The 23,590-nt window shown below is 32.9% G+C and overlaps 1 protein-coding gene across 1 annotated transcript in view; it reads left to right on the top strand.

Annotated features, from left to right (window-relative positions):
• Positions 1-23,590, top strand: part of ASCC3 (activating signal cointegrator 1 complex subunit 3) — a 354,273-nt gene that overhangs the window by 127,825 nt on the left and 202,858 nt on the right. Inside the window, exons 11-13 of the mRNA XM_034991607.1 lie at positions 3,050-3,214; positions 13,881-14,057; positions 16,623-16,694. Coding sequence (XP_034847498.1) covers positions 3,050-3,214; positions 13,881-14,057; positions 16,623-16,694 — 414 coding nt within the window. The remainder of the gene's footprint in view (positions 1-3,049; positions 3,215-13,880; positions 14,058-16,622; positions 16,695-23,590) is intronic.

The following is a 23,590-nucleotide window of genomic DNA, read 5'->3' as shown; positions in this document are numbered from 1 at the left end:
ACCTAAATCTCAATATCTCAAAGCTGGAAAATAAACATAAAAATAAAAGGAAGAAGAGATGAAGTGACTTCCCTTAGGTCATAGTGTTTTAAAAGGTGAAATAATAATATTACTATTATTATTTATTATCACTATATAATGTTACTATTATTATTATTATTATTATTATTATTATTATTATTAATGTTTTTTAAGTGAATTTACCAGATGAATTGGTTCTGGCAGGTCTTAGGTCATTTGGTATTTCTGTCAAATGGATGAGCATTTTAAAACTAAATACACCAGGGGCGCCTGGGTGGCTCAGTCGTTGAGCGTCTGCCTTTGGCTCAGGTCATGATCCCAGGGTCCTGGGATCGAGCCCACATTGGGCTCCCTGCTCGACAGGGAGCCTGCTTCTCCCTCTCCCACTCCCCTTGCTTGTGTTCCCTCTCTCGCTGTGTCTCTCTCTGTCAAATAAATAAAAAAAATAAATAAATAAAATCTTTAAAAAAAAAAAAACACTAAATACACCAAATTTTTGATCCAGTGGTAGTATATAGCATCACAACTATGCCATTTCCCCAGTGGACAGGATGAAATAAGAACAGTTTCAAGTAATGATTTTTGTATTTCTGAGGGAATAAGTACATATATTGAGAGAAATTTAAGCTGACAGTAAAAATGTTGACAGTTAACCCATGCCCCAATATAAGAGCAGATGGAAATGTCTTGCATGAGTTCCAATTCATTAAGCAAATGTGACACTTTATGTTCTAGCCATTTTAAGTTCAGGGTACTGAAGTGATGAATTAGTAATATAAATGAAGCCTTTGGGCGCCTGGGTGGCTCAGATGGTTAAGCGTCTGCCTTCGGCTCAGGTCATGATCTCAGGGTCCTGGGATCGAGTCCCGCATCGGGCTCCCTGCTCCTTGGGAGCCTGTTTCTCCCTCTGCCTTTCTCTCTCGCTCTGTCTCTCATGAATTAAAAAAAAAAAAAAAAAAAAAAAAAAATGAAGCCTTTTCTCATTATGCTGAAAGTAAAGTATAATAAAATGCTAAAATAGATTTTTAAGGTTTCCTTGGTATAGCTTTCTGATATCTGAAAAATTTGATTTTACAATTTGTTGCCACATTGTCATCTCTGAAAGTTAATTATAAGACAGTATTAGCCTAATAGTCTAAGTTCATGGTGAGGTAGGTAACCAAGCTTTGTATTTATTATTTAAAAGTGTGCCTGTGTCATTCCTAACATTTGTGACTTAATAAGCTTACTTATTTAAATTTTGATATTAAATGTACAGTGTAGGAGAATTGTTTTGAAAACAGATCAGCATCCTTCCAGGATTTTTAATGAAAAGGGTTGTTAGTAAGTAATTGCTGGGTGTATTTATATTAATACATCTTGGATTATTTTAAATTTGTCATTATTCAAAGTAGAAATTCAATTTAAATTTGTTCCAAGAGATTTTAATTCAGTGAATATTTTTACCCATTTTAGATCTCAATTTATTATACATCTGTTTATACTTAATTCCAGCAGCATATCTTTTCTATAAAATTTGATGTGATCTCAACATTGCCGTTTAGCTTTAGCAACTTTCAACTAAGTAGCTTTGGATTTATAGTATTTCATATTTTAGATATGAATTCCTTAATCTGATTCATTATAGTTTGTCAGTTAATTTCTGTTCAAGTACAGCTTCTAAGTGTTGTCATTGATACAGTCCATTTCATAATGATAGCATTGGTAGCTCTAATAATGCAACAGGTCATATTGACAAATTTAGACTCTGGATTTTTAAGAATTTATATATAACTTGTACCAATCTAAAAAAAAAATAAGATTATTATTGTCCCCATAGGTGACTTAATCAGACGTGAAATAACAAAAATGTTGAGAGAGCAATCTGACTCTCATCTCAGTTAACCCCTTCAAAGCACAGTTCAGTTGTGACTATCATCAGTCTCTAATCCTGATATACTGGCCATGAGAGGCCTTGCTTTTGATTTGTTATCTAGTATTCTTTGAATTATCCACATACTGGTTTATTTCCTAATGTAGTGTTACTATAGTAGAAGGTATATTAAACTTGTCATCTTTTTCTCTGCAACAGGATGATTTTAGAGGACACAAACAATTTAATATGTGAAAAGCAAAGAGAATTATCATTACAGTTTCACGTTAAATGGTCTGCTACTGTGAAGTTCACATAAATGCCTCAGGCTTACCTTCTGCTCTACACACCCTAGAATCTCCAGTGACTCAGTCCTTGGGTTGCCATTATGTGCCAGTTAGGCTGTATTATATGTATTAGTTTTGGGTATTAAAGAGTGCATATACTAGTTGATATCAAAGGGCAATTTTTTGAAAACTGTGTCATTAGTAAAGTTTCCTTCACATTTGGATAGGTATAAACAGGTGATCATTCCTAGAGTGGATTCTTGATTTCTTTTTTATTGCCTTTTAACACTTGGTTTACTTTGTTGTCCCTTTTCAAATAAAGACCATTATCAATGTATGCAGTTTAAAAGATAGAATCATTTGTTTTTATTTTGTTTTATTTTTTTTTAAGATTTTATTTATCTGATAGCACATGAGCAGGGGCGGGGGAGGGGCAGGGGGAAAGGGGCAAGCAGACTCCCCACTGAGCAGGGAGCCCAAAGCGGGGTTCAGTCCCAGGACTCTGGGATCATGACCTGATCCAAAGGCAGGTATTTAACCAACTAAGCCACCCAGGCACCCCAGAATCATTTGTTTTTTTACATCATAAGACACTTTTCAAAAAAGATAGTATTTTGTACACTTCACTACAATTTTTTGACAGACTATCATCATTGAGTTTTAAATAATGACTTAACATCACAACTTAAGTGAAGCTAAACGAAATGAAATATTACTCTTGAAGTGACAGTGTCTACAGTGAATTATATATCATTCCAGGATATTTTAAACACTTTTTATTTGATCTGTATAATCGTTGCCAATCATATTTCTTTTTGAATGACACATTTGAAATTTATATTACCTATGTGACTTTTTCTTTTTTTTTTTAATTTGTCTTATCTTATAGATGCTTGTGACCACCCCAGAAAAATGGGATGTAGTGACAAGAAAGAGTGTCGGAGATGTAGCTCTTTCCCAAATTGTGAAGCTCCTTATTCTTGATGAAGTTCATTTGCTGCATGAAGATAGAGGACCAGTATTAGAAAGCATAGTGGCACGTACTTTACGGCAGGTAAGAGGAAGTTATTTTTAAGCTTATTTTGGAGGGACGATTAAGTTTTTAAGCTTAAAAATAGCATTCAAAAATATTAATATGTATTATTCATGGGAATAAAGTTAATTTTAGTGTGGAGAAAGTTTTAGGTATTTTGTTTTCATATTGAAAGTTCTCTTTCTTCCTTCCTTCCAAATCTTATTTTATTGAAGTGTCTATAAATTAACGAAAGTAAATACAGGAAAACTTTTAAGCCATTGTTGCAAAGCCAAGTCTAATAATTGACTAAGCGGTATTAAGATATAATAGAACATAGGCAAATATTAGTGATTTCCTCCACTTCTCTCCTGTCTGCACTTAACTTCTACCCCCTGAAAAAATCTGAACATGATTTATAATTTTTCTGATATACTAGATAAAATAAAATATAATCACCTTGTGTGCATAGTCTTAATCATTTTTTTTTTTTAAAAGACATGTATACGCTGTCTCTAGTTTCAGAGCTTTGTGGCTATTCATAAATAGTCCAAACAAAAATTGGTGAATTTACCAATGTATCGTGATTATTTTCTGCCAGCCCTTCTTTTCATTAAGTAAAAAGATAAAGTGTCTTAGAATACCCATGAGTATTAAAATGACATTTGTTGGTAGATTGTCCATGTGTAGAAAATAGATGAAAACTAGTTTTTCAACCTAGTCAAGAACTCTAATTCCTTCACTTTCCATCTCTTACTGTCTTTGATCCATATTCTCCTGTTTTTGTTTTCTTTCTGAAATAGCCAAGACTCTATGACCGATTTTTCTTTTGTCAGTGACCTTAATTTACTTACCCCTGACTACCTGGCAAAATTCCAACCATCAATCAACTGAACCATGTATATGCCTCTGCAGAAAAGATCACACAGTGATAAGCAGAGTCACTTTACATTCATAGACTCCAGACTTATCTACCTACCTTACCTACCAGAACTTCTAAGCTGCTTTTCTTCTGTTTCCCTAAAGTGAGTCATTTCCAAGCTCACCAGACTCCTCCCACATTCTTCCCTACCCTTCATGCCTCATTCTTACAGGACAGTATTTTTACTGAATGGAAATAAGAGTCCTTCATTCTTGAATTCCCTCAGTTCCCATCCGTTGCCCTTCTCCCCACCCAGAAAGAAACCTCAAACCCCTCCCCATATCTGTATTCATCATTCCATCCCTTGTTCTTCGGTTAGAGGCCCGGTCTCCACTTGCCTTGGACCCCATTCCTTTCATTCCCTCCATTATCCCTTTTCTTTCCTGTGTGTCTTTTAACTTCTCCCTCTCAGTGGGTATTGTCTCTTCAGTTTGAAAGAACTGCGAAGTCCTCCTTTTTACCAAAAAACCTCCCTTAAACCTGTCCCTCTCCAACAACTTCTGACTAATAAAGCTCTTTTTACCACTTGTCTTCTGCAAATATTAATCTGTATTCACTATTTCTCTTTTGACTTCCAACCATTGCAGACTGGTTATTGTTCCAACATAGGTAATAAAATGTTTTTACCAGGATTGCCATTTATCAAATCAAAAAGACAGTCCTCAAACCAAATCTTTTTTTTTTTTTTTACTTTTTAATACTACTCATTTGTGATATTTGATATAATTTATCATTTTCTCAGTCTTGAAACTTTTATTCCTTTTTGTTCCATGATGTCACCTTGCTCTGGTTTTCTTCACATGATTTTTTTTCCCCACCTACTTAGCTGCTCTTACAGGCTCCCTTGCTATCTCCTTTTCTCATCCTTGAAATGTTTACATTCTCCAAGTCTCTGTCACTTGCCATCCTTTTTCATTCTGAATATATACCTCTGGGAAATAAACACTTATTTGCCTGTGTTACCTAAATCTGTATAGTTCAAATCTTACCCCCTGACTTCTAGGCATATCCAGATGCAGTTGTACGTTTCTATGTTGATATCCCATAGACATCTTTTGTTAAACATGTCAGAAACTCCGCCGTCTTCACTGTGTACTTATATATGGCATAACAGTCCATTTGGTTCTCAAGCCCAAATCCTGGGAGTCACACTCAAGTTTTTCTTCTTCCTTAACACTCTCCCTCACCCCAATCATTAGTTAGATATCATTTCTTTTATATTTCATATGCTAAACAGCTCTGATCCAGGTCTAGGTATGGGAATTTAATATAAAAGATGGAGTGCAAAATTTTAGGAAGTTAATATTGCATTTTAAAATGCTTTAAAATAGTGTGTTTTCATCTGGTAAATCCACCATAAAATTCTAGATGGTTAATAATTTAGCTGTATCAAACGAAACTCTCAGTACATTAAAGAAGACGTAAGAGAGCATTTTTTAGAGCTTCTCTAAGCAAAATGCAAAACTCCAAAGGTTCTAAAGGGAACATGTGGTACATTTGGATTCTAAATATTAAAAACTTCTACCCAGTAAAGATGGCTCTAAAAAGTTAAAATATAAGACAGAATAACAGGTTATTTTTAGCACATAAAATAGATGTCTTTTATATTTAATAGTTATTATGATTAATAAGAAATAAAACGTCTTTAAAAATTTAGAGAAGCATTTCACGGTAGAAATAAACATACTGAGCATTATAGAAAGATGCTTAAGAGGACGTGAGCGTTTTATCAGATTGGCAAAAGTGAAAAAAGAATGTAATTTGAAAGCACTCACTAAAATCAACCCTGTGTTTTTATTTCTAGGGTTCTAATGTATGGAAATAATAGCACAAACACATAGATATAATAATAACAGTGTTCACTGTAGTTTTCTTGTTAATGCAAAATATGTTAGAAGCAAGCCTGATGTCTAACAAAAGATGAAATGGTTTAACAAATTATATTCATACCATAAAATGCTACATTGCAGCCTTTAAAAAGAAGGAGGTAGAGCTGTATGAACTGGACTTAAAAGATATGTTATATTCTCATTAAAAAAGGAAGTTGTCCTCTATATATAGCACAATCCCGTTTATGTAAAGAAAAAATGTGCAATATATTATATTTTCATCCATTCATTTAGTGAACATATGCCAACCACATAGTTCTAGGTGCTATCGATATAGTTAACAGAGTTCTTGCTTACATTTAGATTTTAGGTTTGGGTAGAGTGGGATGCATATTCACGGAAGGATATTCTACAAACTATAAAGGTGTTTTGATAATAGAGATGGAATTCGATGGTTGTTTGGGACATGTTCATATTTTACCATATAACTTAAAAATACATGTACACATAGGAACATAAACACATATACATAAAACACAAAGGGTTGAAATATTCAAAATGACAAAAATCAGAGATTTTAGCTAATATCCAACTTAAGAATTTCAAGGATACAGGTAGTTGTGAGACACAGGTGAAGCACGGAGAAGCCTGGAACTGCCATCACTGCTTTCCAGGTCCTTTCTTGCCATTTTGGGTTGGCTCTGGCCCAGATTTTACATAGGAATTCTCAAAAAGAAACATGCAGGGCATCACTTACAAAAAAGAGCTATTTTAATCATATAATGTTTTTATTTTATAACGTGATACCTATATAACTCAGTGATGTTTTTCAGGGAGCCATGCCATAGGAATCCATACATTCTAGGATTATTTACATTGAGCTACCTAAAGAGACCACATCCATCAGCTAAAAGCTTTATGAAGATAAGGTCAAATGAATATCATTAGTACATTTACCAGGAGGTCTGTCATTAGCAAGTTGAAACGGGATTTGACTAGGACATCTTTCTTTCCTGAGTACCACCAGTTAAAGGAGCAAATAGATTGCAGACCTGCTGCTAATACTTTCTGTATATATGCACACAGACACATGATATTATGTATTTTATATATACATAAGCAATATAAATTTATAAATATTTTGTTTAAAAAGCTATAATTTTCCATATAATATAAATATTATAAACTATATAAGTTAAATGTATATAAACTAAATATATAAAATATATTATACATTTGTTTATTGCATATGTAATACAATTATAGAAATGTATATCTTGATATATGATACAGGAATATATATTATATATAATATAGATTATATAACATCTAAACATATAATATATCCATCATATAATGAAACTCCAACTGTATGGTTGGTTCATCACTACTATGCCCATCAACTGTTGATGGCTTGCTGTTTGTTATCTGAAGAAAATGTTTAAATTCCTTATCTGGACATTAGAGACTATTGGAGCTGTGACCTATTTGTCTAATTTTAACTTCTACATGTTCCTTAGCTATAATAGGTTCCAGCCACACAAAACTATCCATTCCTTCCCCTTTTTCTTTCCAGTACCATTGACTCTTTTCTGGAGATGAAATTCATCTCACTGGAGGCAGAATATATTATTGGTTATGAGATTAAGAGTTATAAATGCAAAATTACATATCTTTATCACTCCACACGTTCATCTGTTGAAAACCTGCTATTCTTATGAATCTGCCAAATATCACTTCTTTTATTAAGTGTTTCCTAGGACATCTGGGTGGCTCAGTCATTAAGCGTCTGCCTTCAGCTCAGGTCATGATCCCAGGGTCCTGGGATGGAGCCCCACATCGGGTTCCCTGCTCAGCAGGAAGCCTGCTACTCCCTCTCCCACTCCCTCTTCTTGTGTTCCCTCTTTCGCTGTGTCTTTCTCTGTCAAATAAATAAATAAAGTCTTAAAAAAAAGTAAGTGTTTCCTAGTTCGCTATTCAAAATGAATTATACCTTTTCTGTATTCCCTCTCTGCTCCTTTACTTTGCACATTTTTAGCACTTATCACTGTCGTCCTTATAATTTCACAACTTGCTGTAATTAATTCTGTCTTCATTTGTATCCTTTACTAGATTTTAATATCCTTGATAGAAGGGTCTATGTGATTCTTCTTATATTCTTAATATGCTATGACAAAGAGCATAACTACATTTATTAAAAAGCAAACTTCCTGTTTTTATTTGTTGCTTTTGATTACCAGATGTTCCCAGTAGATGGCAGTGTTTTATATAGCACATCAACATTTGTAACTAACGGAAGCACCATTAGAATCTATTCTAATACAATGTGGATTGTGTTCAGGTTCTGAAATTGTGTGGTTGTATTAGAGACCAAATTCAGAACACACTTGGCATGACTGAGAGGAATTTGGAAGAGAAAAAGTGTAAGAAAAGCCAAATCTGTTGTATTGAACAACATTGAACTATATTAGTTGTCTTCTTAACTGTCTGAACTTAGATTTTATCTAAGGGCAAACGTCATAAAAACTTACTGTATAGTTTTGGGCTAATGATACAGAAGAAGCTGTAAAATATTAAAATTTTTATAGTTTTCAACAATTAATACTTTTTAGGTGGATATGTGTAGTTTATAGAGCTTCAAGATTTGGTTTAGGACATAAAGTTCCAAGTTATTCTCATTTAAAAGAAAGTCATTCACATACAGGCTTATTATATATATTGAGAATAATAGGATTATACATTTAGATAAAAAATAGAGTAGTTTTAAAATGGATTTTTAGCAGAAAAATGCCCACAGTGTTTGCAGAGCATCATGTATTTAACATGGAAATACCCTAAAAATATGTTCAGTAACTTTTATGTTGTGAATAATGATTTTAAAACCAAAAATCACTTTCATTCCCTTTCACATCACCACCAGTACTACATAGAACTATTGTGTAATTAAAATCATCATTCTAATCACTGTAAAGAATTCTCATCACAACATACCAAGGTTTCTTAAGTAATAGGTATGTTCATTGTTTCCCCTATAGGGGGTTCCTTTGTTTTTAGTTGGGTTTGGTTTGGGATTTTGCTCATATTCATAAGATGTTTTTAGTGAAAGAAAATTTGTGATCAGATGTTGTGTATGTATTTATACTTTCATTTTCATCCATCTCTATCATGTTTAATCCTCTCTCCTTATGCTTCTGCAAACAGTCTCAGTATGTTTGGATCTCTGTCTTACTCATTCTATCCCCATTGCCTAAAGTTTGGGTCCTAAGCCAGTGTTGATAGATGGCTAATTCTGAAAGTATTCATATTACTCACATTGGACTACTTTGCTTATACCCACTGAGTCTTTTAGACTGAGCAAACTTATCAACAGCCTCCCCAGAAACCTGCTATGAAGTTGTTGATAGTAGCCTCATAAGATCATAATGATATATTTTAATCACCAAATGAATAGAAATTTTTGGCCATTCCTTGGTTTTATCCTTCTAGGTATGTTACACTGTAATCAGAGAAAGTGGCCTATATTCTTTTTTTATTTGGGAACTTACTGAGTTTTTTGTGACCTAATAATATATTTAATTGTTACAAAGTTTCTATAGTTATTTAATGTAAATTCCCATGTGTTTTTCCAGTATTGTGTGTAGAAAGTGCTACTATGTATCTGTTGAATCTAGCTTGTGAATTATGGCCTACAGAGTCATACACGAGAGGATTTTCAGGTCACCTCTAAACTCAGCTCTGTCCACTCACTCCTCTCATTCATCTACTTTCTGCTCAGCTTGTTCCAATCTGCCTTTGCACTTACTTTTTCTTCTGTTTGAAGGTTTTTATCCCCTGATTGTCTCTCAAATATTTCTTTAGTGAGGCTTTTCCTCATTATCCCAACTAACGTAGGACCCCTCCCATGCTACCTTTTATGCCATTACCCTGTTTTGTTTTACTCATGGCACCTGAAATTGCCTGATTTATTTATGAGTTTATGGTTGTCTTTCTCTCTCACAAAAATGTCAGCTCTTTGATTGTAAAGACCCTGTTATGTTTATTGCACACTGTTATGTTTATTGCTATTTCCTGGTGCCCCCCTGCCCCCACTCCAAAATGCATTTAGGTACAAAATTGAAATCTGTTGACTGACTAATGAAATGGCAAAATCCTCTCTGACCTTACTTAAAATACTATCCTTGCTCCTCTGTAAGGAGTATTTTGTTTCTTTGTTTGTTTACTCCCTTTTCTGACTGTTGTTATTTATTTTATTCTTGAATCCTTTCTAGTAATAATGAATATCAAATTGGAACATACTTTGTCCCCTTTTTCTTTGTGAAAGCAGATTTATAAAATACTCGCTAAAAATAAGTGAATGAAAACTAATTTAACAAAATATGATTTCCAAGGCTTATTGAGTTGTTTTCTGGATAATATCATCTAAAGGTAAAATTTTTTGAATTAAATTCAAAACCATATTTTGAAAATTCACTTATTTATCTTCTTTATTTTCTTATTTTTTATTTTCTTATTTTTTTCTTCTATAAATTTAGCTAATTTGTACATTTTTTATAATGTTTACAAATCCGTTGATTTATAAGTTTAATGGAGCAAATGGCTCTGTTTCTTTAACCATTCTGTAACTCTGCCAGACAAATGTTTATGTTGATTCAGTACACGATAAACTCAGTTTAGGGTTTTTTGCCAGGGAGGTTGTTTTTATATCCAGATAAATACCTTTAATTTGAAAGGAAGGTTGATTTACAAGTTGTAGTTCTTATTCTTTTACAAAAGTGGTAAGAATCCTCTAAGGAGCTACATATATCTCATAGGTAGTATTTTATTCAGTCCTCAAATAGGCCCAGATATAACCTCTAAACTCATCTCTAAACTTACAGAAAGAGTTTGGAAGTTACAGGGCCACAATTTCTCTTATGCTTATAAGAAACATTTGTGTCAGGGAGTATACCCCGGCATTTGGATTTTCCCAACCTGTATGTGCATTGTATTACAGTATGCAAGGAGAAATCTGTCATTGGGAATTGCTCGCTTAGGTGCAGTAAACTTGAGGATACCAGCATAATGCAAGCAGGTTTTGACCAAAGAAAGAAACAGGAAACTGAAGAAATAATTAAAATATTTATCCAGATGTCTTTCCGTGAACCCCTTTATTTTACTTATGATAACAAGAAAGTGAGAATGACATATATTCCTAGATTTAAAAAAATAATAATGTTGTATAACCTTTTGTTAAGGTTAGAAATCTTTTTATATGCATCCTCTCATGGGTTGATTAGCTTGCCAAATTCATTCTAAGTCATGTGCACTTTTTAAAATCATCAGAGGTTTTCAAACTGTTTTTCAGGTAAGAAACCATTTTCTAAATCGGACTTTTATTTAGAAGTGAAGTATACAAAATATGAAAGCAGAAGAGATATGAGAACACAGACAGAAGGACTGTTGTAGGGACATGGGGCTGCAGAATGCCACCCAGTATTTCTGCAGAACCCCTAGGGCTTAGGTGTGAATGGTCCTTTACAGTATCATGCTAATGATATAAGTTATTCCCCTTAGGAACATTTTGTATCCTAATTCAAAATGGGAAGTTTGCATGTGATTAAAATGATTCTTTCTTTTGGCAAATACTAACATCCTGTATTGCTAATGTAGAGAATTTGAATAATGAAATTAATATGGTAAAGTGATCAAACATGTAGAACTGTATATATTATGAATAGATAAATCTCACATCTCCATGGGACATTTTCTCAAAGCAGAAATTGAACAGATTATTCTTTATAGAATACAATAGAAATTTAGAAATAACTTTTATATGATAAAATTATATATACTCATCTATATAGACGTATATGCATATATATGCACACGTACATACATACATACGTTCTATACTTTTATATCTGCTAAAATGAAGATTGAAAACTTAACCAATTGAAAGATAAATCTCCTGCCACTTAGAGGTCAGTTAAGTGATGATGGAAGGAAGGGAGAGCAAAGTATATATTCTTATATACTCAGAATTATAATTCAGAGTAAGAATTATACTCTAAAATGAAATAGGAATGGAGGGACCATAAATAAGTTAATTATTAAATGTTAATTGTTAGACTGTTTTAAATAGACGATTCTAACAAAAACAAATGGAAAAAATAATGAAGCTGAAAAAATAAAATTAATTATGAAATAGGAACACAAAAGAATTTTTTTTTAAAGTAAAATAGTTTTAAAAAAAAAAACCTAAGTAAAATAAAGAAACCTCACAAGTCTAATCACAAGTAGAAAACCAATGAATAAATAAAATTAGAAATGATGAAGACTTTTTACAGAATGTTTAGAAAGTTAAAAAGATGACAGTGCTATAAACTATCATGAGTTAGACCTGAAAACATAATTGAGAGAGAACTGGACACTGCCGAGTGCTTATGAGCAGTTAAATGGACAAACTCCTTGGCATGTGAGCTCTTTCATGGTCGTTTCTGTATTTCTAACCAGATCTTCTCTCACCTCCCTTCTCCAGTTCATACCACTAGTTCTTTCTAAGTGCAGCACCTTAAATTCACCGTCCTTTCTGGCCTCCCTGCCTGTCTGTTATTCTCTCAGATTAGAATGCCAGCAACTATTACCTGTACTCAGCATGCCTTCCCTGACTTACCTGGGTTTAATTAGTGATCTCTCTCCATTATTCTCACAGTTTTTAGAAAGTGCTGCTATTAATAGGACACATCACAATGTTTGCTGTCATTATTACACATAGACTCTAAGCTCCTGCTCTCTTGGCACTGTGCCTGTCATTAAGAGCTTAGTAGATAGTTGGTGAACAAATTAAATCAGCATTATCAACAGTGCTCAGAAACAAAATGAGAGTATTACACTACACCAATGAACACAAAAAATGTGGCTCAAAACATTTTTTGAGAAGTTTGTAAATTTTTCCCAAGTTTTGGCTGTTATTCCATGCAATCAAACTTCCCGTTTTAATATAAAATTATCTTAATATAAAGTGCTTAATGATAATTTGTTAAGCCAATTTGAAAACTTTTCCTCTGTGATGATATAAAGTTGTGTTTGTTTCTCAGAAATTCATCTGCTTTACTGATACGCTCAACTGTATGTTACTATGACATAGTAAAAGGAATACTACATAATAGCTAAAGAATTATGGACTAAGTAAGCAATCTGTACTTAGGGAAGGAAGATGCTGATTTTATAAATGAGTCTTCAAGAATTTTTTTAAAAGGTCCATGGAGAAGCACCTGGGTGGCTGAGTCAGTTAGGTGTCTGACTCTTGATTTTGGCTCAGGTCATGATCTCCAGGTTGTGAAATGGAGCCTTGCATCATGCTCCTCACTGGGCATGGATCCTGCTTAAGATTCTCTCTCCCTTTGCCTCTGCCCCTCCCTCTTCTAAAAAAACCCCAATAAATAAATAATTAAAAAATAAAATGTTTAAAATGTCCCTGGAAATAATTTTTCATTGAATGTATTGTAACACATAGTTAAAATATTTCTGTCATGAAATTGTTATGCATTTTAAATTTAAATTTGTAAAACACTAGAAATATTTTATCTTACTTATTTTAGACTTTTATGCTTTTAATTTTTAGCACCTGAAATTATAAATTTGTAAAACTTAAGACTAAAACCTAATCCATGTATGTCACTTACCTTGTTACATTTTTAGAAAAAAAAAGAAAAACATTAACTGATAGGATTTTCCAGTTCAGGAAACCTACTAAAATTACATTTTTTATTATTTTATATTATTCTTAATGCCAGGTTTAGGCCGGTTTTCTTTCATAATATCTGTCTTTTAGACTGTGTGCTGTTATTACATATTGGTGGAGGGGGATCTTGTTTTATTGTAAATGTTTCATACTCTATTAAAACTTATTTCAAACTCTGTAAAAATCCAAATGGGTTGAATTTACATCATACATTAAATAATATAACCCATGTAGGTGGAATCCACACAGAGTATGATAAGGATTCTTGGGCTCTCTGCAACCTTACCCAACTACCTCGATGTTGCTACATTTTTACACGTTAATCCCTGTATTGGACTTTTCTACTTTGATGGCCGTTTTCGACCAGTTCCTCTTGGACAGACATTTCTGGGGGTTAAAAGTGCAAATAAGGTAAATATTTTTTTTAATACTTTTCTAAAACCGTTTTTGTGGATTTATTGTTTAATGCTTGTTTGGGATTTCTCCAAAGGACCTAATCTGTAGGATTACAAATTGAACGTTTTAGACAAAATCAAGCACATTTCTTTAACTATATGTACTTAAAAAAAAACTCCTTCCAAAAGTTGCTTATAGTTTGCATTGCTATTATCAATGTATATTTTGTATTCTTGGCTAAGAATACAAGTTATATATAAGGTTCTAAGTTTCAAAAAGTTATTTTGATATGATTGAAGAATGGTATGAAATAATAAAAGGCTCTCATTAAACCAGTAATATACATTTTGATATGATATTCATCTAAAATAATACATTTTATGCAATTGAAAAATAATTCCTAGTAGCAACTATTAATAGAGGTGTTCTATTTCACTTGTAATATTTTATAATTACCATGTTAATTATATATATGTGGCATTTATGAAATTCTTTATAATGCTTTTAAAAGTTTGTTTATAGTATTACTATGTACCATTTACACTATTAGGGTGCTTATTTTAGACTTTTATAATATTGTGAAAGAATATTGTACTTTGCTCAGAATTTATGAATTTAATATTCTGTTTAATGACACCTTTTTCTCTGTAGAAGAAATAGGTTTAAAAGAAGATCCAAACGCCTTATTGACCTCTTCATAAAAGAAAATAAGATGGAATCATGTGTTGTTATGTCAGCCTTGGTCTTTAATGTATTGCATTACTTGTCTATAAAGAATTTTATTAGTAAAGTAGGGTCATTTTACCTTACACTATTACAAATAAAATACTCAGCTAAAAAATACCAGAAGTGACTCATACAACAGTGTCTATGCTCCATCTACATTGCATCAAAGTAAGGTATCTTTGGAGTTGTGGGGAGCCATTTCAGACTAATGGACAAAAGGATAGTTCATGATATGATAATAGTCATGCTGTACATATTTTATCATTAACTTGTTTCAAGTGCTTTTCAGTATCACTTGCTTGTTTTTTCAGTCACTTAATATATATTTGATTATTTAGTATATCTTAACATATCATTAGGACAGATGTAGAGCTGTTTTTTTTATAGCTTTAGATTGTTCTTTCAGCTTTATAATTTAAATGGTAGCAGATGGTTATCACCGAAAGATACAGAGAATAAAAATTTTTCAGATGCTTTTCACCCATTTGAAATTTTTTTTTAAATTCTGTCATACAAAGTGGTAAATCACTTAAAGCTAATTAAATTAGAAGTATTTGCACCACAGTATGTTAACATTGTAATCATAAAAGGAATGACATCAGGTGATTAAACCATCATAATTATTTTGTAAGTTTAGAAGTTTGGCAATATTAGAAAAACACTTTTACGTATCTTACTGTAAATAGTAAATTAATTATATGTATTAATTATAGATACAGATTTTTCTGTCTTACTAAAATGAATTATTTTTACACTCAGTGAAATATACAGTTGGTAACCATTAAGCATTTCCCCAGGGTGTTGTTTAATATATTTACTAACCAGTTATTAATTTGTCATCTTATATGAAAGGAAATCCTTGTAGGTTTCTCAGAGTTTCATTCAGAAACACATGATGTGATTCAGTTATCATGGAAGAACTTAGGAGGATGGTGTGCCTGACACCTCTAATTTGAAATAATGGCTTTGGCTGGAACTCAACTCAAACTACACTGAAAAAATTATTGCGAGCTGAAGTTATTTTGGAATCATTAATGGGGAGTAAATTATCTTCTGATTATCTCATTTTAGTTAACACAAATCATAAGAGTAACAGAATGATAAAACGTTTACTTTATTAAAGCAAATAGTCTAAATCATAGTCATTTCAGATGTATATGACATTTTCATCCCTCCCACACTCTTAATAAATGTTGAATAGAGAGATACAGGCTGAATCACATGCCTGCTCCTTTGGATTAACCGTCTTACGTTTTCGGTTGGAAGTTTTCCTCATCATTAATAGGGAAAATGGGACCCTCATGAATTTGATACTAAATTTTCAATTAATCTGAAAAATGTTTCTGTAGAAAAATGTCTACCCTCCTCCATATATATTACAGAAAGAGTACGTTTCCTTTGATTTCAGCTTTGTATACCATGGCATTCTAGTAGCAGTGTTCTGGTGATTTTGAGAATTCCATAAGAAAGCTCTATGGTTTATAGAATGAAATAGAAGAAAAACAGCCTGAAGAGCAGGCTTTCCTGGGAAAAGCCGAGAAAAGAACTTTAAAATTATTCTAAAATATCTACAACTAGTATATTATCCTTAAAATTGTCTTTAAAAAACTTGGCACACTTAGAAAGTTAGTACTCTGAAAGTATTGTATGAGGTATTTTATTTGTACTTTTAAACCATATTGTGTTTGTTTCTTATTAGGTTGTTACATGCTAGGTATTTATATTGCATTTGTTGCTTCTGCATTCTACTTAATCTGAAAGGGAAAAAAATGCCTTAAAATCTATAGTTTTGTTGGTAGTTAGAAAGTTTATAATAGCTTCATCTTATATTATTTGTGTTTTAAAAACCTTAAGGTACAACAATTGAATAACATGGATGAAGTATGCTATGAAAGTGTTTTGAAGCAAGTAAAGGCTGGACACCAGGTACACTTACTTTCTTTTATCCTGTTTTTAGAGGATACTTAATGGTTAAAATTATTTTTTATGCTTTTAAAAATTTTCTTTAATTCTGAGATAATGACTATGAATTTTTAGTTAATATTATTTTTTAGTTCAGTGCTTAGCCATGTAAGTCATAAAATATTCATAGATAATATTATCATCCCAATATTTATTCAGTACATAAGACAGAGAAGAATGTCATCCTTTATTCAGTAGATAAGACAGAGAAGAATTTCATCCTTTACACTTCTGGTTTTTTGTTTTTTCTTTTTAATCTTTTTAAAAAGCACCAATCTTCTTTCATACCTCAAAAATTTTAATTTCTATTTTTTACATAATGTAAAAATCTGAAATGTTATATTATTTACTGTTTTCACAAAGTAGTATCAACTGAAATATATATAATAAAGTTTTATATTGTTTTATTGTGCTTGGAAGTTAAGCAGTTTTACTTTTAAACTCCATTGTTCAAAATGCTCCATTCAAGATTGTTAAAGAAAAAGTGGAATGATAATAATTGCTTACATAAAACTTAATCATTGCCCAATTGTATATGGGTCTTTGGATCATTTTATTTTATTACAGAATTTTTTTCTGTTATTAACCTTTCGTGGCACATAAAATTAAATAATTTCTGATCCTTTGGTTTTTAAATTTGTTTAAGAGCAGTGAAATCCTTTTTTTCCAGACGAAATCTTGTTTCAGGCCCCAGTATATAAACAGCTCAAAGATGAATTAAACTTGAAGACATGGAACACTGCCCACTTTGATGCATTTTGCCCCTCCAAGAAATAGTTTTAAAATCAGGTTTCTAACTAATCTCAAGAGAATGTCCTTATGTTTAAGAATAACTTTTAGGTGGGCGCCTGGGTGGCTCAGTAGTTAAGCCTCTGCCTTCGGCTCAGGTCATGATCCCAGAGTCCTGGGATCGAGTCCCACATTGGGCTCCCTGCTCTGCAGGAAGCCTGCTTCTCCCTCTCCCACTCCCCCTGCTTGTGTTCCCTCTTTCGCTGTCTCTCTCTGTCAAATAAATAAATTAAAAATTAAAAAAAAAAATAACTTTTAGGCAAAAGAAATCATGATTAAATTATATAATATTAGTGACTTACCTTAACAATTAGGAAATGTCTGAAACTGCTGAAGTTATATTTCTTTTCACTGAATTCTCTCACCAGCCAATGAGGCAGGTGCTATTTTCATCATTTGACAGATGAAGAAAACAAGGTGCTATACAAAATAAAGTAATATGTTTCCATCATTTTACTAGTGCAGTTGTAAATTCAGTCCACGTGAGTGTGGAGTCTCCACTAACCATTGTGTCATTATCACTTCATGTGCATTTATTTTATATCAGTGTATTTTTTTTGATCTTCATTAAGAAACTGCTTTATGAATTGCATTATTTATTATGTACAAATAAAGTAATGGTAAAGACCAATATTCTTTCTTTAATCGAAAGCATTACCAAACACCAACTACTTATTCTTAGTCAGGAGCCAGGCAACTTTTTGTAATGGGCCACATAGTAAATAATTTCAGCTTTACAGGCCTTATGTTCTTTTTTGTAGCTACTTAGTTGTGTTATTGTAGCATGAAAGTCGCCATGGACAGTATACGAACAATTAGGCACAGCTGTGTTTAAATAAAACTTTATTTATAAAAACAAGCAGTAATTGCATGTGGCTTGTTTTCCAACCTCTGTTCTAGATTGCTTCACAAGGTTTAGTTGTAGTAGATGTCTGATAATCCTAAAATGTTATCTAGAGAAACTTTTGACAGCATTTCAGTGAAAATCCTAAAAGGAAGAAATATCCTGTATAGCCACCAATATTTGTACCTTCTTTGTAAACAAACAAGATAAATTCGGTATAATTAGGTAGTATTACTGCCATGGACATTTATTTCTAACTCTTATATTACAGAAAATTTAAACTGTATTATTAGCTAAGGAATGTAGCTGTAGAATCCATAAAATCTATTTGTATACACTGTATTAAAAATGTTAAATAAATTTTTAAATGTTTTCTCCATTAAATTTTTTAAAAACTAGATGTTCTTTTTTAGAGCAATTTTGGGTTCACAGTGAAATTGAATGGAAAGTAGAGAGAGTTCTCATACAACACCTGCCCCCACATATGCACAGCTTCCTTCACTGTCAACATTCTGCACAAGAGTGGTACATTTATTTCAATCAATGAACCTACATTGACATGTTAATGTCACCTAAAGTCCATAGTTTATCTTAAGGTTCACTCTTGGTGTTCATTCTGTAGGTTTGGACAAATGTATAATGACATACATCGACCATCATAGTGTCACACAGAACAATTTCATTGCCCTAAAAGTCCTCTGTGTTCAGCCTATTCATCATTCCTTCCCATGTACCCCTGGAAGCCATTGACCTTTTAAGTCTTTTTAGTCTCTCTGTAGTTTTGCCTTTTCCAGAATGTCATACATTTTGTAGTCTTTTCACATTGGCTTTTTTCACAGTATCTATTTGAAGTTTTAAATGTCTTTTCATGACTTGATAGCTTATTCTTTTTAGTACTGAATAATACTCCAATGTCTGGATATACTACTGTTTATTTATTTACATACTGAATGATATCTTGATTGCTGCCAGGTTTTGGCACTTATGAATAAAGCTGCCATAAACATCTGTGTACAAGTTTTGTGTGGACTTAGGTTTACAGCTTCTTTGGATAAATACCAAGGAGTGTGATTGCTGGATCATATGGTGAGAGTATGTTGAATTTTGTAAGAAACTGCCATACTGTCTTCCAAAGTTGTATAGCATTTTGCATCCCCACCGTCAGTGAATACGAATTCCTGTTGCTCCATAGCCTCACTAGCGTTTGGTGATGTCAGTACTTTGGCCATTCTAAGAGGTGCGTAGTGGTATCTTGTTTTAATTTGCATTTCTCTAATGACAAATGATGTTGAACGTATTTTATATGCTTATTTTCCATCTCTCTGTATTTGATGAAGTGTCTTTTTAGGTCTTTGGCCATTTTAAAATCAGGTTGTTCATTTTCTTGTTGAGTTTTAAGAGTTCTTTGTATACTTTGGATAAAAGTCATTTATCAGATGTGTCTTTTGCAAGTATTCTCTCCCAGTCTGTGACTTATCTTCTCATTTTCTCATCGGTGTCTTTTACAGAGCAGTTTTTAATTTTAGTAGAATCCAGCTCATCAATTATGTCATGGATGATGCCTTTGGTGTTGTATCTAAAAAGGTCATCACCACACCTAAAGATTTTCACCCAGGTTATCACCTAGGAATTTTATAGTTTCATGTTTACATTTAGACCTATGACTGGTTTTCAGTTAAATTTTGGGAAGGGTATAAGGTCCGTGTCTGGATTTATTTATTTTTGTATGTGGAAGTCCAGTTGTTGCAGCACCATTTGTTGAAAAGACTATCTTTGCTCCATTTTGTCACCTTTGCTCATTTCTCAAAGATCAGTGAGTTATATTTATGGCTTATTTCTGAATTTCCTATTCTTTTCCATTTGTTTGGCTATTCTTTAGCCTATACTAAAGTGTTTTGATTACTGTATCTATATTGTGAAGTCAGGTAGTATTATTCCTCCAACTTTGTCCTTTAGCATTGTGTTGGCTCTTCTGGGTCTCCATTTAAGTATGAACTGTGAGCAAACATTCTTTTTTCCATAATTTTTCATCATGTCACAGGAGAATTTTTTTCTAATCTATGATAAATTTCATTATAAATGCAAACCCTTAACATTTTTTATCTCTTTTTAAATAATGGAAATTAAACTGTAAATACTATGTATGGAACATATAAATAGATAAATTATATTTTGACTGTAGTCAGGAAAACACTTACTACTCCTTTTGTAATTGAATAGCCTTGAAAAGGTTATAAAAATATTTAAAACACCACTGGTAGGAATGTTAGTGTTGCTTCTAGAATTAAAAAATAAATAAAACAATCATTTTTCTTCCAATTGCAGTTAGCACTCAGTGACCAGATAAGTAGATACTTGTTTCATTACTTTGAACACAAGATTGCTTCTAATAGAAATAAATCACTTTTTTTAGAATAAAAAAAGGAGTTTTTGTGAATTCTTTCTTGGTAGGACTGATAAATACATATATCCATGTATAAACATATACATAAATGTACATAGTTGTAAATGCTAATAAAAGTAAATGGATTAATAATACCATTACTGCCAGTCCTGTAACTGTTTGGGGGCCTTAGGAACTACAGGTCACTCATCTTTCTAACATTATTTGCCTTTATCATACTATTTATAATTGTTCTTTAAGTATATTTGTTATATTAGCCCCACCTTTTTTCATTAAATTACAAAATCTTACATTATAAAATATTTCTTTAAAAAATAAAATGCACCCTTATTCCTAAATGTTGGAAAGAGTAGTAGTTGTATCTTCTATCGTAAGTAAAAATCCAAGTAAATGTTGTTACTTAAAGAATCCTAGGAAGATTATTTCCTCTTCCTCTTCTAGCATAGTTCTTTCACTGTTTCAGAGGCTAACATGTCCCCGCAGGAATCATGCATGATTCATAAAGTGTGCTGGCTGGGGGTGTTTGGTCAATAGAGATGAGATCTTACTGCCATTCCTTTCTTTCTTAGTGTGAAACTGTTTAGTGCATTACTTTTCAAAAAGAAAGCTGCCAGAGGGCGGGCCCTTGCAGTTATAAATTCAGAAAGGCCAAGTTGGGATGGAGGGCTGGGTTCACAGCCCTGGCTTTCTGTTTAGGAAGGTCAGACTTGGATGGGATACTGCAGGGGAGGTTTCATGCTGCTCTAGGGCATGAGGACCTAGGAATAGAGAGTGAGCAAAGTTGAGGCAGGAGTTGGGTACAAGCATGACCTCCCCACCTTTTGTGTGCATGTCATGGCATCCACACTTGCCAGCCTTTTACGGATGCATGACCTCCAAGCTCTCTTCCCCTGCACTCCTGTCTGACTAAAAATGCATGTGGGTGATTGTGTAGAGTACGATTGTAATTTGAGAGCCCACAGAAACACTTAGGGATCAGGGATTGTGTCCATATCTGTGCCTTTTTCCAAACAAGAATTAGAGCAGGATAACTATGGCCCTCTTCAGGCTGTTCAGGCTTCTTAAGAAGTCAGGCTTAGGCTGCAGGTCTCATAATTTCTGTTTTTGAATGATTAGTGATGATGTTTATTTTCTATAGTAAATATAATAGTAGAATGTTCATAAGTTTTGTAGAAATACCCATGCATCTCCTTTATTTTTTTTAATTATAAAAATAACAACACTAAGGAAAATTTTTATAGTTCCACTATTATTTTACCATTTTAACATTATTATTGTAACTTTTATATACATCCCACTACTCATTTTTTATCCAATTGCACATGTAGCTTTCAGTTTTGTTCTTTCAAACTTAATTATTAGTTGTAATCCATTACTAAATTATACTGCAAATACAGTTTTATATTCACTGTTTTCTTTAATGAATACTGAACATTTTTCATTGTTTCTGCATGGTTCTAATAACTTTAATGTCTGTAAAGAGAAAGGGAGTTTTTATTCAGTTTGTACGTTTCAGACACCACATGGGTCTCTTTGGACATTTACTCTTCCCAAACCTTCTGACATAAGCATTATGATCTCTTTTTGTTAAAAGAGAAAGTGAACCTATGACGTGTTAAGCAGCTTCCCAAGCTAGTACATACAGCTAGTGAAGGCTTGCGCCAGGACTGAAACACAAGTCTCTGTGTTGATAAAGCCCACAGCATCTTCAGAACTTTACACTGCTCCTTTGCTATTAAGCTGACATTAGCTCTTCCTTTATTACTGGTTATTCCTACATTAGTGAGTGTTTTCAGTGTTTGCAATTTTCTATTATTAAAGATAGTGCTGCTATAGTGACCATCTTATTTTTTCTATTGAAAGATTTAATCAGGATAAATTTCCTAAAATAGAATTATGGCACAAATGGCCACATTTTGTGGTCTTGCCACATGATCCTATAATACATTCTGAATGGGTTATAATATTTTATGGTCATAGTGGACCTAGGCAGGATTTTAGAAACTTAATGCCATTTTTTTTTAAAAGTTTATCAGTGTAATGTGATGTAAGATTATGATCTGCTGTGTTTGCTATTTTGAATTTGTTTTACAATTTTAAAGCATATAAGAAAGTGGTATCATACCAGTGAACTTTTTTCTTAATTAGCAGCTATTTTAAATCATGATTACAAAAACAATTTTGCATATCATATTGTTCATGTTTTGCTTTGGGTGTACACTCACTTTCAATTAGAAAAACCTGTTTTTCCCTGTGTTTTTGCTTCATGACTGTGACTGTGTGGTCTTTGACCTCTGTAATTGCATTTTTTTTTTAAGAGAGGGCGAGACAGAAGTGAAGGGAAGGGTAGAGGGGGAGGGAGAGAGAGAATCCTAAGCAGACTCCACGCCCAGTACAGAGTCCAGCTCGGGGCTCATCTCACAACCCTGAGATCATGACCTGAGCTGAAATCAAGAGATAGACGCTTAACTGACTGAGCCACCCAGGCACCCCTATAATTGCATTTTTAAAAAGTAGTTTAGGGGTGCCTGGGTGGCTCAGTCAGTTAAGCGTCTGCCTTTGGCTCGGGTCATGATCCCAGGGTCCTGGGATCGAGCCCCGCATCGGGCTCCCTGCTCTGTGGGAAGCCTGGTTCTCCCTCTCCCACTCCCCCTGCTTGTGTTCCCTCTTTCATTGTGTCTCTCTCTGTCAAATAAATAAAATCTTAAGAAAAATAAATAAATAAAAAATAAAATGTAGTTTAAATATAATTAATATAAAAGAGATTGAGGGGGAAAAAAGAATTTGAACAAATTTAACTTTTGGACGTACCAAAAAGCAAAA

This window comes from Mirounga leonina, unplaced genomic scaffold (assembly GCF_011800145.1).
Source record: "Mirounga leonina isolate KUSES-001 unplaced genomic scaffold, KU_Mleo_1.0 Mir_53, whole genome shotgun sequence".
NCBI classification, from domain to species: domain Eukaryota; kingdom Metazoa; phylum Chordata; class Mammalia; order Carnivora; family Phocidae; genus Mirounga; species Mirounga leonina.
The sequence above is the reverse complement of the archived record's forward strand: the minus strand, read 5'-3'. Positions and strand labels throughout refer to the sequence as shown.